General features: G+C 30.7%; 3 protein-coding genes across 6 annotated transcripts; 2 read left to right on the top strand and 1 right to left on the bottom strand.

Moving 5' to 3' along the window:
- Nucleotides 1-760: 760 nt before the first annotated feature.
- Nucleotides 761-2,982, top strand: LOC124842113 (uncharacterized). Its single transcript, XM_047318532.2, has 6 exons — nucleotides 761-883; nucleotides 973-1,048; nucleotides 1,178-1,354; nucleotides 1,494-1,592; nucleotides 1,925-2,167; nucleotides 2,606-2,982. Exons 2-6 carry the CDS (start codon nucleotides 974-976, stop codon nucleotides 2,825-2,827), a joined length of 816 nt encoding a protein of 271 aa, XP_047174488.1. The 5' UTR covers nucleotides 761-883; nucleotide 973; the 3' UTR covers nucleotides 2,828-2,982.
- A 6,042-nt stretch (nucleotides 2,983-9,024) lies between these two features.
- LOC124842116 (uncharacterized) lies at nucleotides 9,025-12,903 on the top strand. 3 transcript variants are annotated; one of them, XM_088106906.1, is made up of 6 exons: nucleotides 9,025-9,146; nucleotides 10,303-10,385; nucleotides 10,508-10,684; nucleotides 11,120-11,218; nucleotides 11,686-11,928; nucleotides 12,363-12,903. In XM_088106906.1, exons 2-6 carry the CDS (start codon nucleotides 10,311-10,313, stop codon nucleotides 12,678-12,680), a joined length of 912 nt encoding a protein of 303 aa, XP_087963032.1. In that variant the 5' UTR covers nucleotides 9,025-9,146; nucleotides 10,303-10,310; the 3' UTR covers nucleotides 12,681-12,903. The 3 variants fall into 3 exon arrangements, with proteins under 3 accessions (XP_087963032.1, XP_087963034.1, XP_087963033.1); XM_088106908.1 differs by lacking the exon at nucleotides 9,025-9,146 and adding an exon at nucleotides 9,186-9,203; XM_088106907.1 differs by lacking the exon at nucleotides 9,025-9,146 and adding an exon at nucleotides 10,105-10,176.
- Nucleotides 12,904-13,311: 408 nt separating this feature from the next.
- Nucleotides 13,312-17,136, bottom strand: LOC124842110 (2,3-bisphosphoglycerate-dependent phosphoglycerate mutase 1-like). Of its 2 annotated transcripts, none has more exons than XM_088107989.1 (9): nucleotides 16,766-16,822; nucleotides 16,074-16,347; nucleotides 15,689-15,912; nucleotides 15,272-15,390; nucleotides 15,010-15,166; nucleotides 14,563-14,664; nucleotides 14,364-14,483; nucleotides 13,563-13,619; nucleotides 13,312-13,467 (listed from the first exon to the last, which is right to left on the bottom strand). In XM_088107989.1, the coding sequence occupies exons 2-8, from the start codon at nucleotides 16,342-16,344 to the stop codon at nucleotides 13,575-13,577; spliced, it is 1,038 nt and encodes a 345-aa protein (XP_087964115.1). In that variant the 5' UTR covers nucleotides 16,345-16,347; nucleotides 16,766-16,822; the 3' UTR covers nucleotides 13,312-13,467; nucleotides 13,563-13,574. The 2 variants fall into 2 exon arrangements, with proteins under 2 accessions (XP_087964115.1, XP_087964114.1); XM_088107988.1 differs by lacking the exon at nucleotides 16,766-16,822 and adding an exon at nucleotides 16,847-17,136 and having other exon boundaries at nucleotides 13,313-13,467.
- Nucleotides 17,137-17,459: the final 323 nt, after the last annotated feature.

The following is a 17,459-nucleotide window of genomic DNA, read 5'->3' as shown; positions in this document are numbered from 1 at the left end:
ATTAATAAATTTTGTTAAAATAAAATATTAACATAAATTGAACACTATGTAACTTGTGTAACTATGAGCCGTATATATGCTTCTTCTTGTAAATGTATCTCATGTGTAACTGAGTGTGGTATCGGTCTTAGGGTTGAGGTGAGATAATCCTTATGATATAGCGAACGGAAATTTTGAATATCAGGGAAAAGTAAATAGTTCAGAGGCGTTAAGACTAAAAGACTTAATTTAATGATTTTGTTTTTTTTTTTACAGAATACATTTTAAGAGTTAAAAAAGTGAAGAAGAACATCTATAGAAACATATAATAAGACTAGTTAGTAACTATACGAGTTTCAACGATCTCTTTGTTTAAAAACACATAATAAATTAATGAACAGAATAAAATGAATTAAATAAAAATTAAAACTAAGAATTATTATATTAAATTAAAAGACGATTATTATTAGTTGAATTGTTATTAAATTAACACTAATTCAAAGTTTTTTATGAAATTTATAAATATATATTAAAATAAATTAACTACATTTAATATACATTTATTATTAAACAATCAAAATTTTACTGAATTTGAAATAAAAATACTTTCTGCATGTATCTCTCCACACAACCAAACGAATTGAATAACAGTGACCAATGCAAAAAAATTGTACGAATAAAGTTTGAAAAATTGTTATCCTCAACCCCACAGAAGACTAACCAATGAATTGAAGTTGTGTAAAAATTGAGGTAACTAAATGTGCGTCAACCACCAACGTCCACCGAGGCTCATATATAAAACTACTTAACCTAAGTTGCTATAAAAGGAATGCTATCATATTTCAGTGAAGAAACCAAAAGCAAAACATTCCTAGAGTTGATTTTGCATCCCTTTGGAATGAAGGTTAATATCTATTACTTGGATAAATTGGTACTTATTATTGTGGTGTTCAACTCTTCATTGCTAATTTTTTGCCTCTCTGTACTGAACAGTATGAGTGAGGATCAGAAAAAAACTGCCTCCACGGGTCATGATGAACTGGTAGTTTCACAAGAACAGCAGGCTAAGGTATATGTTATTCTAGTTTTCGTTCTTTGTATATTAACAAAGTTTATTTTACCCATATTGAGTGTGAGAATATCAACACACAATGTCTTGAGTAAAGGATGTAGCTCTTGATGAATTGTTTTCTCTCAGATCACTGAGGTGAGAGGGTTGATAGGGCAGTTATCAGATAAGGAATCTGTGTACTGTTCTGATGCATCCATTTCAAGGTATTTAATGTCACGCAATTCGAATGTTAAGAAAGCAGCTCAAATGTTGAAACAAAGTCTGAAATGGAGAAAAAAATACAAACCGGAAGAGATCCGCTGGGTAAGTTAATTACTACTTGTCTTCACTTTCTTTTATCAAGTTTAGATAAATCATGGCTGGCATGTCTTCTCTTTCAAAAAAATCTAGAGTATGACACTTTTCTGAAATGATTTTCGACATGGAATTTTTGTTGATGCAGGAAGAGATTGCCGATGATGCAGAGTCAGGGTCGATTTATAGACCCAATTATCAGGACAAGTACGGGAGATCAGTGATTGTAATGACACCTAGACGCAAGGTTTCTTCTGAGGATCAATTTCAATCTCTATCTTGTTTTGTTTAATCAGCAGCCCTGAAACTGTAATCATAGTATCATACTTGGCTACTGGAATGAAACGGAAGAATGAGAATAGGTTTTTCGCTTTTGTTAGTAGGAAACACACTTAATTTTATGAATTTACATAACAGTGCTGTGTGCTGCTGATTCTTTTACTCTCAGCTTTGAAATTGAGGTCAGGGGTTTATGAACTATGATAAGTGGTTAGTTAGAATCCTATTTTTATGAACAACTTTTAAGAGCGATAACAGTCTTGTTTTTATTTCATTTTGTGGTCTGAATCTGTGCTGCAGAACTCCAAATCAACAGAGAGACAGGTTAAGTATTTCGTACACTGCTTGGAGAATGCCATTTTAAACCTTCCTCCACACCAAGAACAGGTGGTTTGGCTGGTAGATTTAGAGGGTATCAAGATGTCGGATATATCGTTCAAAACGTCACGTGAAATTGTCCATGTATTCCAAAACTATTATCCAATGCGCTTGGGTTTGATAATTCTGTTCAATGCGCCTCTAATCTTCCAGCCATTCTTCAAGGTATCTAAATTAAACCCTTTTCATTGATTTTCCTTACGAGACTACTATATGTACATGCATTGCCTTGGTAAAGTTTTAAATGCTACTTGTAAAGTTCATGATATGCACGTAGATTATATTAGATTTGATGGAGAGTGATCGAGGGGATTTGAGAGTATTTGAATATAAATTTTTTTATTATTTATTTGAGTAGATTTGAAAGTAAACCAGAGTGAATTTGGAAGTAGGATTTAATTGATGTGATAGATTAAAAATTTATTTCCAAATTTACTCTCACTTATTTCAAATCCACTTAAATAAACAACAACAAAAAATTATCTTTAAATCCTCTCAAATTCTTTCGTCACTCTCTCCCGTTTGACCAAAACCTAAATTTGGACTTACGAGCGATCATGAATCTATTACCATTTTGTGACGTGAAAGAGGGAACTGCTGCAGATGATGAGGCCCTTTTTGGAAACTGAAATTTACAATAAAGTAAAGTTTTGCTATTCGGACGACCAGAACTCAAAGAAGATTTTGGAGGATTTATTTGATATGGATAAACTTGAATCTGCATTTGGTGGGAATGGTGACACAGGATTTGACATAAATAAATATGCTGAGAGAATGAAAGAGGATGACAACAAGAAAGAAAGCTTGGTTACACTCAAAGGGTGAGGAATTAGAATGAGAAATAATATACCAAAACATTTATTGAGTCAGGTAAAGCAGCAAGATGCTATGGCATTAGTTTGAAAGCTAGATTCAAGGCACGAAGTGTCAACTTTATGTATGATTTACTAAATTGCAATGATAAATAATCATGCTCGGTACCTTGAACTTCTAAAATTAATAAATAAATAAACCTACTGCTACAACTTGTAGTATCAATGTTAGTTTCATTCGATGTATTACTTGAACAACCATTTTTGACAACATTTAGACACGTGCACACGTATCTAAATTTGAGTGGTCCATTTTCATTTAATTTTTCTAACTGGATCACTCAAATTTAGACACATGTGCGCGTGTCTAAATGTTGTCAAAAGTGGTTGTTCAAGTATCATTTTCCATACATGAAAGGAGAGAGGAAAGGGGAGGTAAAATTAAGAATAGGGTGGACTATTTTCAGTTACTGTTACGCGTTAGAGTTGCCTGAGCCATCTAATGTTAGAGTTGCCTGAGCCATCTAATTAATCAGCCGGACTACTTTGAAACTAAAGAAAGATTTAAATATTCAAACATTAAAATCAGTGATTCATGGTGCGACAGTTGTCAACATCAACATCGTGAAAATAATCTTAATTAATATTTTCTAACAAAATTTGGCTAAAAAATAATACCAATCAAACATTAATTTAAAATACCTTAAATATTACAAATAATTTTGTATATTTGATAATGAAAAAATTACTAAATTTAATTTTTTATAAAAGAAAATATTTAAAATATATAATATTTTAAAATATCATAAATTCAAGTTTAACCTATTTTAAATATCGTGTGAATTTTTCATAACTAATTGATTTTGCAAGCTTTTCTACTAAATTAGTGTGATTTTTTTTAATTTATCAAAACAGATAATTTTTTTTAAAAAGTCATGAATATAAATAAATGAAGTCAACATGACATAGATTTATATATATAAATTTAATTCAAAATATTTTTAAATTTAAAGTGGTGTTAAGATGATTGAACCAGAATATTTTAAGCTGAAATCATATTAACGTGATATGATTTCGATTTAAAATATTTTAAACTAAAGTTATGTTATCATAATACAAATTATACTAAAATTAAACTAAAGTAATATCATTAGGAATATTTTAATTTAAAATATATTGAATCAAAATTATTAACTTATTATGACTTCAACTTAAAAATGTTATGCATTAAAATTAATATCATTCTTTTACAATAAAATTGTGTTAAAATTACACTATTTATCATATTGGTATATTTTTTAAAAATTATTTATTTTAATAAATTTATAAAAGGTACACTGCTTTAGTAAAAAAAACGATTTTGTAAGTGGTGGAAGCACGATGACCATAATTCTTATTTGCTTTTACATCAATAATGTGTTAAAGAAACAGATGAATCAGAGAATGATCCATTGGTTCTAGAAACGCGACCTGATATCTGAGATGAAAGAAGGCTGATTAACATGCTATCACATATAGAAAGCAGTGCCCATCCACGGCCTCTTAAAAATATTCACCACTAAATCATTTTTAAGAATAAGTTATTCCGATAATAAATTAATAAGTGAGAAGATAAATAAACCTTATTATATTTGTTATGAAATCTCAATTCAGTTATTAAATTTGAAGTAGTTTTAATTAATTTTTTTTATTTTAAAAATATATAAAAAATAAGTTCAAATCGTTGAATATTGCACAACAAACACCTTTTTTTCTTAACAGTCGAATGAACCTCAGTGCATTCAATTGTTTAATTTTTTTTTTCCAATGTTAGAAAGGAACAACAAAGAAAAATATGCCCTCGAGAGAAATGCGTTCTGATTGCCTTTCTAATTCCTCTTTGGAGAATAATTATTTCTTTGAGAATCATTTCCATTTCCATTTTTCATTGTCTTAAGCTCCAAGACTAGGGTTTGCAAGAATGAAGGTGCAAAAACTAGGTCTTTTTGAGATTGAAATTGAAAGAAGAGTGTAATATCAAGTATTTTAAGTTGTAGGGGAATGGATCATGTTTTGTTCACAAAACCAAAAACAAAGACTTATGGTAACTAATGATGAATGAAGAAACAAGGTTTATGATTGTCTTTTTTTTAATGGAACTTGAGATGGTGACTTTATGACTTGATCATGTTCTTTGTTTGCTTTCAATGTTTTTGCTCATTCTATGACTCTGTTTGTTTTTTATTTTTAAGCAAATGATAAATAACTTTAAATTGATCGAACATGACAAACTCTCAATTTCTGCTCAACATCTCCTTTGTTCACAATGTTCAAAATTTCTGACAAAACTTTGCAAATAACGACAATTATATTTTACATAATAAAAAAAATCTATATTACCATAACTAGTGTGAATCTTCGTTTACCATTTAGACCGCATTAATGATTTAAACACATTTTAATTAAAACTACTTAAAATCTAATAACTAAATTGAGATTTCAAAATAAATAGGAGAAAAAAAATTGTTTAAAATATTATTTTACGTGTTATATTAAATAAACTCTTATAAAGTAAAGAGTGCTAATACCTTCATTGTGGTGTATTTCTCGACCATTATCAAGCTTAGAAAAAAACCTTTTACCTATGTTTTTTCGTACACATTCTTTTTAATGAACCACGGGCTATTCTTAACGTTTGTTCAATTTGTATTGATTGGTCATCTTGTCATTATGATTTGAATGTGGCAACTACCTCAACAGAACAATTATTATTAGGTATTTATTGTGAGTCTTCTGGTTGAGTTTTTTATATTTAGACTTAATTCGATTTAAAATGTAAATATTTCATTATTTTTATGATTTTAATGTATTTTGACCTTTTTTTTTCTTGTTTAAGTTATATCTTCCTCCTATTTGCAATATATTTTTTGTTCTTATAGATTTCTCCTGTTTTGTAATTGGTTTAAGTGTAATAAGGATGGAACAACTAAATGGTGTGTGAAGGCATTATCATAGGGTTACTGTAGTGGATTCCATTGTTATTACTGGTTAAGAACTCTCCTTTTTTTTTATGTTGAAATTATGAAAATCATCTGGGCTAATGAAAGTGCTTAGTAAAAATTGTAATATATAGGTTAGCTAATTTGTGTAACTTCTTAGTGTGTTGACAAAAAAATCTATATTCATATAAAAAAGACATAATTTAAATATAGAAATATTTTAATAAATTTTATTTTTAATTTAAAATAAAAAAATAAAAAATAAAAATTTAAAAAATTTAAAAAATTATTCATGATATAAGGTATTTTTATTGATTAAAATTTAATACACTTTAAGATATTACATAAATTAGCAAACTCATTCATATATATATATATATATATATATATATATATATATATATATATATATATATATATATATAATATGAGATATTATTTATATAGATATAGTATATCTAACTTAGGTGGTGTGGTTGGATTTTTTACTACAAATATCTAAACTTTCAGCTTCATTGAAAATTGTGTTAATCTGTAGAACACTCTTTTAAATTCAGATAGAAACAAATTTTATCTCAAATTTTAAATAACTTTAAAGTTACAATTAATTTTTTTCAACTCCAGTAAAATTAATGTGTGATTGAGTCAATCCATACTAAACGGAATACACTTCTAGGTGAGACCTTAGTTAATCTTATGTAAATTTAAAACTAATTTTAGAACCGTGGAAGTTTGGTCCATCATAGAATTTGTTTGTGCTTTAATTCTCTTTTCTTTTATTTTAGGTTTTCGTGTGGATTCCATGGAGGACTAATTTTTCTTTTTCCAATATGTTGGTTTAAGAATTTCTTATGGAAATTAAGTTGAATTTTAATTTATTGTTTAGCTTGGTTGGAATACTTTTCTATACCCTCTTTCTTTAAATTTTGATTGTAAATTTGTTATGGACTCGTCATCATTCAATTTATTGTGTTCTTCATTGATGTTATATTGTTCAAGTGACAATGAGAAATTTTATTTAAAATATTGGTGGCACAACACTTTGTCCAAGTAATAATTATTTATTGAATGTTTCACCAAAACCAATTAAAAGATTTCAGTTGAATGTTTAACTCTTGCTCAAGTGACATGTCAATATAATTTTGAATTTCTTTCTAATATTTATTATGTTTTTAATTAAGTTATAGAATGGTCACGTGGTAAATTTTGAAAAAAGAAACACTAGTGCAAATTAATTATTAATGAACGTTAAATATTACTTTATAAAAATTAATGTAAATGTAAAAGGTGTTGCATGATATACCTAAAGAAGTGTATAATTAATCTCATGACTTATAATTCATTTTCTCAATTTTGTTGAGTGATGCCAATTTTCTTTCTCCGATATCAACCATCCTTTTATTTATTTAATATAAGTTTTGTAGTTGGCTTTCGTTATAGGAAAGAAAACTTCATATCACCAAGTGTTATACATACTATTACAAATACTATTAAAAATGAGACTAATTCTCGACTATTAAATTACAAGAACAAAGGTATTAATATGTGAATATATATATATATATATATATATATATATATATATATATATATAAAGATTTATTTAAGAAAAATATTATTGTTATAACAAAAGAATAATATAATTAAGATTAAAAAAAAACTTGGATGGTATTTTAAAGCAAAAATTGTTCAACAATTTTCTCAAGACTCAATAAATATGCGGTCATATATTTCTTTTGCGTGTGAAATTATGGTAGACGCGTGTACCTGATGTATCTACTCACGCCATCATAATAAATGAGCATTATGGTAACATACAACTACCACTACACATGTCGGATGGACAGGACAACTCAGTTTCAACATCTTTCCTTCATCATTATATATATAGCAAATTCTGACTTAATAAATAACTTAAGGTTGTTGATTTTGCAGTACCGACTTTACGGCCCAAATTAATCTAGATCTTCAAATCATAGTCATACAGACCGTATAGTATGACCTGTTGTGTACCGAACAGTAACTATATTTTAGATAATCTTACAAACATTAACGGGGCACCAAATAAATCTATAGATCATGAATTAATATATTAATTTTAATGTTAATCAATTTAAAAATAAAATAGATCAAAATCAATTAAAAATTCAATTAAAAATCTATAAATAAATATTTGAGATAAAAAAAATAAATGATTTATATTTAATGTGTCATCAATTTTTAACTTAAAATTAAATTGATTTTGATATCGAAATATTTTTTATAAATAGTTTTTTTTTATGATTTAAGCTGTTTAACACAAGACTTAAATTTTCGAACAACGATTCATTATACTTTAGACCATTTAACTCAATCCATCCTAAGACACAAAATAACACTAATTATCTCAACATTCTTAAACATTGATTTTTCAACAAAAATGATTCAATTTTATCATCTGATTTTGGGATTTTTAAGAAAATTAGATAAGTTGTTATTGGATTGCCCGTGCTTACTCTTCTCACACTTTAATCTTTCGTTTTTCAGAACATATACTTTTTACATATTTAGTAGGGTATGAAGCGAAAAAAACATATATGTAGCAAAACATTGATAAAAAAACAAGGAAGAAAGTAATAGTTATTTCTTAACAATGTGTTAATGTATACATGATTTGCCTCAATGTTCAAATAGATTCATAAGTTAAATTCTTACTCCACAGTGAATGTGTATTTTTCATAGAATCAGTTTTATCAGCGAAAAAAAATCGAGTAATTAATTTTAAGATATGTATTACAATTTTTTAAATTATTTCATAAGTCGGTGTAGTATTCAACAATTTTAATTAGGTCACTAAATATTTTATATAAATGTATTAACGAACTTATATTTATTTTTAATGTTGTCAAAAATTAAATAGTTACAATGGTTTGATACGTAATGAGATTTCCTTTTCTTTAAATGTCAATATTTTCAGAAGCTTTGAAACCAGTTTTTTCAATTAGTTTCTTTAATTATGTTTTTCAATCACTGTTTTCACTCAATTTAGATACACTTTTACAATTTCTTTTAGACTTCACTCACACCATTCGAATTGAAAACTCATACCATTGGCTTTGTAAAAAAACCAATAAAAAAGACTAGTTAAAAATAATAATTAAGATAATAAAAAATTATGAAGTAATTTAGAACATAAACCATGTTTTTACCTAAAAATTTAGGACCATGTTTTTTCTAGTTTTGGTAGCACACCGCATAATTTGGATCACATTAAAATAAGGTACGTGTAACTGTCTTGCAGGATACACTAACAAACAAGCAGAGCCACGAACAGAACCAGAATCCACACTACCACCAGTTCGGCGAACGCATAAGGTGAATTCTTTGCTTCTTTATCGTTTTCTAAATATTGTGTATCGATCTGATCTTCAGGTGAGAGATGTTCGTCTTAGCAGCACCTAGTACCATTTTATTATTTCCATTTTCTTAACACCTACTTTATCGTATCCTCTTTTTTATTCTTCTTCTTTGCTCCGAACTTACTATGTATTTTGAGAGTTAATGTCTTGTAACTGTCGTTTTTTGTGAGTTTAACCACTCTTCATTGTCTTCAGAGTTAAGTTTTACATTGTGTGCCTTACAGTGTAAAGGGTATACGTAATCTGTAAGAAATGAAGAGAGCGTGAAATGTGAAGATGTACAAGTAATCTAAAATTAACAATGGTTTAATTTAATATAATTTATAATTTCCAACTGGTATTGAACGATGTCTTTGCGTTGCAAAGGGTGTAAGGGTGAATATGAAAGGTAAATGAAGTGTTTAGATGCAGGACTAATCTAAATTAATTCAGTTTCGTGTGATTTTCAAATGGTATAGACTTGTGTGTGCTCTTATGTTTGTTGTGGTTTTTATTAGCTTTTTACTTTGTTTTATTATGTTTTGTTGTGTCATGCTCACTGGGGTCAGATCTCAATTTTTTATTGCAATTAAAAAATTGTATTGTTTAACTTTTATAGCCGACAGAGTTCTTAATTAAAAAATAATAATAATGAAGTGTTGGAAAATGTGGTTGAGAAGAAAAAATAATTGGGAGAAAAAGGAAAGAAAAAACTACTATCTTGAGCTAAAAGTGAGAACGTGCATGGAAATAGTATATGAGGGAAGTTAAGTTTATATGTGCAACATGACATAATAGAATACTGCAAGCGCGTAACTACCCTAACAATTGATATGAACTTGCTAACAAATTGAGCTATAACTGTGAGTTAACCACTACGTATGGTAATTAACTGTTTAACAAGAGTGGCTATAAAAGGAATTCCACAATTCAATGAAGAAACCACAATTAAGGATCTCCCAGAATTCACTTTGGTTCCCTCGGTTTAGTTTGCTTAATCACATAAGGTAACTTACTATTGTTGGTTTTGGCGCTGTAGTTATTCGGAACGAAGATGAATAACTATCGCTACTAGAAATTGGTACTGGCCATTGTTCAATTGTTCATTGTTAATTCTTTATCTCTCTATATAGTGAACAGTATGAGTGAGGTTTCGAAAAAAGCTGCCTCTAACGGTCATGAGAAAATGGTGATTTCCAAAGAACATCAGGCAAAGGTATGTCCAATTATTTTTACACTCCTTGAATCAAAGATACATATTACTGTTGTTGCATGTGAAAATACCAGTGTACAATGTTTTGAGTAAGGAATGTAGCCTATAATAATTTGCTCTTCCAGATTACTGAGGTGAGAAGGTTGGTAGGGCCATTATCAGCTAAGGAATCTCTGTACTGTTCTGATGCATCCATCACAAGGTATTTAAGTTCACGAAATTGGAATGTCATCAAGGCAGCTCAAATGTTGAAGCAGAGTCTAAAATGGAGAAAAGAATACAAACCTGAACAGATTCGCTGGGTATGTTACTAATTGTCTTCACTTTTTTAATGAATATTTTAAGAGAAAATGCATGTCGGGGATGAGTCCTCCCTTTATAAAACTTGGTTAAACGAAGATTTGTTTTCATATATGGTTGGAAGTCCACGTCGACTGAAGATAAGGTCAAATTATAATATATAAGTGGGGTGCAAACCTCACTATGCAAGACGATTTTGTGGAATTGAGTTAGACTTGAAAACCACTTTTTAGTATAGCATCTCAGCCATTGTTGGAGCCTTTTTATAAACTAGCTGTAATTGATTTTCTAATGTTGTTCTTAAGATTGATGTCTGTTTCATTATTGTCTCACATGGAATGTGTGAGCTAGACATGCTTTTGTCTATTGTCGATTTTCACGCATTGTGACATTTTGTTTTGTAAAATTATATTTGCATGGATTTTTCCTTAATACAGGAAGAGGTTGCTGATGAAGCAAAGACAGGGTTGATGTATAAACCAAATTATCATGACAAATATGGGAGATCAGTGCTTGTAATGAGACCTTGTCTCCAGGTTTCTTCTGAGAATCACTTTCAGTCTCTATCTTGTTTATTTTGATAAGGATGAGATCCTATAAAAGTAAGACTCGGCCCTTGGAATGACTAAATGAAAGAATGAGAAAAAGGGATGTATTATATATATATATATATATATATATATATATATATATATATATATATATATATATATATATATATATATATATATATATATATATATATCATGACCAGCTACCTTGTTTTTCATTTTAACCATATAAAAACACTGTCGAATGGATTTGTTTTACAGTATCTTGTTATAGTTTGATCTTCTTAAATTTCGTTTCCTTAGTTTTCTGGTATATGCTATATTTTGATTAGTTTAAGCCTTTGCAATCAAGAAACTTTGGGAAACCACAACAAGGTTAATTAGCAATGGTTCTAGAGTAAGTAATCCATTTTTCATTTCTAATTTCATTTGCCGTCACTCTTGAACTGCAGAATTCCAAGTCAACACAAGGACAGATTAAGCATTTTGTGTACTGCATGGAGAGCGCCATTTTAAATCTTGCACCAAACCAGGAACAGGTGGTCTGGTTGGTAGATTTCCAGGGTTTCAGGTTATCAAATATATCAGTCAAGGTTGCTCGCGAAACTGCCCATGTGGTGCAAGAGTATTACCCAAAGCGTCTGGGCTTGGCAATACTGTACAATGCACCCATGATCTTCCAACCATTTTTCTCGGTAACTAAATAGAAAACTTTTCAGTGTAGCAATTCTGTATAGTGTTTTATATGCACGCTGCTTTGGTATATATGATATGTCTGCGTCCACTTGGTGAAGTGTTAAATGAAGAGTGACTATATTACGACTTTGGATGACCAAGGGGCATTGTCATCTTTTCTCTTAACTGATGCTTTCTTTTTTTTTCTGCTGTTCCGTAGAAGATTTTATTTGTGTGCGTGTACGTGTTTATATTGTTGATTTTTAAGTTGTGATGTTACCTGCTATTGAGGAGTGATTATGTGTATATTATGGATTTTAAATTGTGATTTTAGCCGCTATTTAAGAGTGAATATGTGTGTATATTGTTGATTTTTAAATTGTGATGTTAGCTGCTATTTAAGAGTGATTATGAATCTAGTGCTATTTTGTAACGTGAGAGTGAATTGTTGCAGATGGTAAAGCCCTTTTTAGAGACTGAGACTCATAACAAAATAAAGTTTGGCTACTCAAACGACCACAGTACAAAGAAGATTATGGAGGATTTGTTTGATCAGAGTATTCTTGAATCTGCATTTGGGGGGAAAGGAGAAACAGGAGTTGACATTAATAAATATGCTGAGAGAATGAAAGAGGATGACAGTAAGAAACTTTCTTTCTGGACACCGGTCAAGTCTCTGTCATCAGTTTCACACAATGCCCCCTTAGATTCAATCAGGTTAGATGCAGATTCTGATGCTTCCAACAATGAGAAAATTCTTGTTCCTAACTGATCAATACATCTTGGTGTCTTGAAAATTCGATCGCATTGGGATGAAAAATTACATACGTAATCAGTGTTGAGTCAATTGTAATGCAGCAGGACACTATGACCCTATAGTTTGAAGCCTAATTCAAGAACATTATGTATCAACTTTATGTATGATTAATATGGTAACAACATTGCCCAGTGGCTTGAAGCTTGTGAGCTTCGACATTGGCAAGAAATTCATATCAGCTTCTTATGTGATTGACAATATTTTACATCGCAAGCAGGAACAAATTTAAGTATTTTTAATAAACTAGAAATAAAAACCTAGTATTATTACGACTTGTATGAACTTTAATTTTTTAATCTTCATTGTATATGGAGGGAGGGAGAAAATGAGATGTACAAGAGTAGTCAAGAATAAGTAGGAATTTAACAAAACATTCAGAATATCCAGCAAAATTCACAATAGAACTGATTTACAATTAAATAAGGACCTGAAAGTGTCTTAAGAAGCATCATCAACAGTCTCATGAAAACCTTTTGAAATAAGTATACATAAAAATGAGAGTTCATCTCTACGTATTTATATATATATATATATATATATATATATATATATATATATATATATATATATATATATATATATATATATATATATATTGATTCAAAACTGTACTACTAACACATTGAAAACAACCTAGCTTTAGGACAACTGGAAATATTGTTGACCTAACAGAGCCACCGAAAATATGTCCCCCTTTGTGATTCAACTGTGACATTTCTGATTAAATGTGTGTATGTATTTCCTGAAACAGCGAGAAATAATGGAATGTAGCATATTAAGATTAAGAATATGATAGTATCATAAGAAGATGAAAAAAAATACTCAATGAGTTCTTACCTAAACAATATATCATTGGAACATGTCATCCAACTTCTGCTTGTAAAGAGCCAAACGCTGTCAACAAGTAAAGGTGTCAGTGCCTTTCCAAATTAGTTCAAAAGAAGATTTAAAGGACCGGAATTTCAACATCATAACAAGCATCGATCCAAGTAGCAGATGATGGATTACTAATAACAGATCAGAGCGGCCAGAAAGTGCCAACTCAGTCTGTATACATTAATTTTCATCCGCAGTACAAGTCAGAAATTTGAGGAACGAATGCCACTTTTTCTGGCATCAAGACCAGCCTAAAATTAACATATAATTGAGTTTGTTCTCAGAAACTATTACTGATTCATTTCATTTACTATTACGTGTCGCCCATGCTAATCAACCAGACTAGTTGAAACCAAAGGAAAGATTTTAATGAAGAAATCAGCAAGTCAAGGTGCAACAGTTTTCTATCAGGTTTAGATTTTTTGAATTTTCATTAGTCAATGGAATTTGCACAAACTTGAAGCTTACAGTCTCTCCCAGGAGGGGCAACAATGAAGCTTTCATAGTTCACAATAAGAACACGTATCACTAACACTCATAAGGAATAACATAGCATACACATGACGAATAATTTCACAAGCAAAACCATTTGATGATCTATTTATAGATGACTTCAAGTGCCATAGCAACCTTCCAGAAAACAATGTTAACCCTTAAAAATTTTTACATTTCATTAAAAAAAGAAAAAAATACATCTTAAATAAAAGCTGATATAAAACGCATCCTAAAAGTAGGATACAACAGCTGACATAAAAAGCATACCTTTGTATAGGCATAAACTCCAGCTTCAGAAGGCCTTGTGGGACTTCCCCTCCTAATGAATCTTCCCTCTTTGAAAATGTAAAGCATGGGAATTCCAGTTGACAGTTCCAAACTAATGACCTGGTGGTGAAAGAGAAAAAAAATGAGTATGTACTGTCATATGCAAACTTAAGAGAATAATTTTGAATACTCCAGCTACCTCTTGGGAAGTTAATTTATCAAGGTACATGATAATGGATCTCAATGAATTCCCATGGGCTGAAATCATAACATTCTTTCCAGATAAAAGTTGTGGTTCAATCTGCAGAATTGATGTCAATGGAATCAGTTGCCTGTAAATGTTACATGCTGTCTTCAACCATACCAGAAATTTGGCCATACAGCATAAATCAAGCTACATAAATGCCTCCTCTCCAGCATATATAGGCTATAAACTACATTAGTCCCGTAAAACATCAAACATATAACACATGTAAGTGGACTAAAACCGAGCTACTGAGTTGAGAGGAACATCAAGTTGAAACATTCACCATGTTTGTCTGGAAAACTTAAACATCAAATACATAGGAAAATGGGGAGGGGAGGGGTGTAATTTACAAATCAGATTCTTTTAAAAAAATTATACAAAAACTATATTTCCACTTACTTGGTCTCTGAAATAGGCAACTGCTCTTTGGGCACACATTTCCAAGCTTTCACCATTTGGAGGAGGTATGTCATAACTCCGGCGCCACTCATGGACTTTCTCTTTTCCATATCTGTCGGCTGTCTCTTGCTTATTGAGACCTTGCAGTTCCCCATACCTGAAAGGATAACAATTATGGTATGACAACAATAATATGTTAATGTTATTTGTGACATTGTAAAGCAGAAGTTTTAAACAGAGGAAACAGGAAAAAGATTACTACATTCTTTCATTTAGTTGCCAAGCTGCTATGACTGGAATGGACTGTTTTTTTGTATCTTCACTAAAAACTTGACTCCACGACCTTGCTCGTTCACTTTCATTGTGCAACATAATAGGGACCTACTGGGAAGTTGACGGTTAATATTTAGAAAACAACGTTTCAAAACTTTACTGCAGTAGGTAAAAACATTTCTTCAAATTGTCTAGACTAGAGTTTAGTGCACTGTTATGTACATAATTAGCACCAAGCAAAACCGGTGAATTTTTCTATGAACCAATTTTTTGGTTTGTGGTGTCTGTCTAAATAGATCAAAACTCCTGTATTTTCAGCTAAGCACTAGTTATTTGGATATGGTATGCTTACTAGTATGCCGTAAGCTTTGAAAAGAAAAAATAGCTACATATTCATTTGCGTTACCTTCCCACGACGGTGCTGGGTCATAGCAAGCATGGCTGTCATTTGTGCACGAATCAAAGCCGATGTAAATATGACATCAACAGGAATGCTGCTAATTCTTTTTCCAGCTTCAATTGCTTCATCTATACCCTTCTTGCTCAGAGGGACATCAACACACCCTGTGAATAAGTTCTTTTCATTCCATAATGACTCGCCATGCCGAATAAGGATTAAAGCTGCTTCATCTGAAGTCAAACATATTGAACAGCAATAAGACAACATCCAACTAACAACTTAAATTTCTTGAATGTTGCAACCACCTCAAATTTGGTGAGTTCAACTTCAAGAAGCAATTTAAAGAAAGCCGTCCAGTAATAAATATAATTAACAGGAGTGTTCATCTTACTTGATTTCTTGTTACTGTCACCAGCGTTGCTTCTTGAAGGAGACAACACCGGATCGACCACAGATGTTTGCGAAGCTAGAGATCGAATTACTGTACAATTCCTCCGGCCAGAGCGGTTAGTACTTCTCCTTGACAAGCCATTACCACTGATAAAATCCCTAGCCACTAATCTCACTATGTTGTTTTGGTGCTTCTGGTGACGATTAAAATTATTCAGATGAGAATGGGACTGCACGGTGCCAATAGCCTGGTAATATACTTCAGCAGCCATTATCTGAAAATTGAAAGCAACACACCTGAGTAAGACAACCCCTTTAGAGTTGAAAATTCAGGATCAGAGGGCCATTGTCGTGCCCAATTGATGCAGCTAATATGTAGGTTTATTTAGTATTATGATGTACCCTCCCATATTTGAATCAAGGAAACGGCAAACACATACTTTCTTGGAAGAATGTTCAATGCCAGAAAGGGAAAAAACTACCTTATATCTCTATCTAAATCATCATAGGGAAATTTAAAAAATGGTTCCTTACAAAAAGATAGCAGATCTATAAAAGGAATATAGCAAGGAAACAAGAGAAACCCCACATAGAAGTTTCATACGCAAACAGAAAAAGAGGAAGAAATTAAATTTAGTTTATTGGCATGAAGTAATTAAGACGAAAAGCACGAACAAAATAGTATCAGCGTACCCAGGACGCAAATAAGCAAAGAAAAGAGCCAGAGGAAAAAGCAATGAAAATGTGAAAGAGAATGTGATAACATTGATATACCTGGTTTATATAGGCGTGGCGAGGAAAACGAGGTGGATAGAGAGAAAGAGTGAGTTTAGTGTTAGGAGAGAATGTAACGAAGAAGAAGATGATGAAGAAGGCGACGGAAATAGAGAAGCGAGGGTAATGTGTTGAGTCCAAGGAACAGACGTTGATTTTGGAGAGGGAAAGGTAGTTGTGATTATCACAAGTCTCAACTGGCAGGACAATTGACTAGGAACAGAAATAGAAGAAGAAAATGGTGGTAGGTTTCGTTGTGTCCAAAAACTCGCATAGGTTGTTGGACAAAAAAGACTGCTACTACCTGCAAACTAAACTATCTTTTTTGTGCTTATTCTTGTTTTTCTCTGTCCTTCTATTTTCCCAAAGATTATTACAAATATTAAGTTAATGATATTGAAAAATAAAATATTACGTTACATGAAAAAGTCTCTCTCATGAATGAGTGAGGATTTTTTTTTAAATATTAATAAAGTGAAGTGGGAGTCTAATATCGGTGAGTGTTTCTTAAAAAGATGACATGTATTTTCTTTAGTGGTTAATGTAATTGTGTATTTAAAAATTATCACTGATTAAATTGAAATAATTTTACATTGCGGTGGTGGTTGATATT

Source organism: Vigna umbellata, chromosome 2 (assembly GCF_029865625.1).
Source record: "Vigna umbellata cultivar VRB3 chromosome 2, Vumbellata_1.0, whole genome shotgun sequence".
NCBI classification, from domain to species: Eukaryota; Viridiplantae; Streptophyta; class Magnoliopsida; order Fabales; family Fabaceae; genus Vigna; species Vigna umbellata.
This window is presented reverse-complemented; position numbering and strand designations above follow the sequence as displayed.

Excerpts from the sequence above, each read along its gene's own strand:
- LOC124842113 (XM_047318532.2), top strand. The coding sequence starts at position 974 with ATGAGTGAGGATCAGAAAAAAACTGCCTCCACGGGTCATGATGAACTG. Across the intron at positions 1,049-1,177 it reads CACAAGAACAGCAGGCTAAG|ATCACTGAGGTGAGAGGGTT; the intron begins GTATATGTTATT and ends GTTTTCTCTCAG. Across the intron at positions 1,593-1,924 it reads TAATGACACCTAGACGCAAG|AACTCCAAATCAACAGAGAG; the intron begins GTTTCTTCTGAG and ends TCTGTGCTGCAG.
- LOC124842116 (XM_088106906.1), top strand. The coding sequence starts at position 10,311 with ATGAGTGAGGTTTCGAAAAAAGCTGCCTCTAACGGTCATGAGAAAATG. Across the intron at positions 10,386-10,507 it reads CCAAAGAACATCAGGCAAAG|ATTACTGAGGTGAGAAGGTT; the intron begins GTATGTCCAATT and ends TTGCTCTTCCAG. Across the intron at positions 11,929-12,362 it reads TCTTCCAACCATTTTTCTCG|ATGGTAAAGCCCTTTTTAGA; the intron begins GTAACTAAATAG and ends GAATTGTTGCAG.
- LOC124842110 (XM_088107988.1), bottom strand. The coding sequence starts at position 16,344 with ATGGCTGCTGAAGTATATTACCAGGCTATTGGCACCGTGCAGTCCCAT. Across the intron at positions 14,484-14,562 it reads ATAAATTAACTTCCCAAGAG|GTCATTAGTTTGGAACTGTC; the intron begins GTAGCTGGAGTA and ends TTTCACCACCAG. Across the intron at positions 13,620-14,363 it reads GAGTTTATGCCTATACAAAG|CGTTTGGCTCTTTACAAGCA; the intron begins GTATGCTTTTTA and ends ACTTGTTGACAG.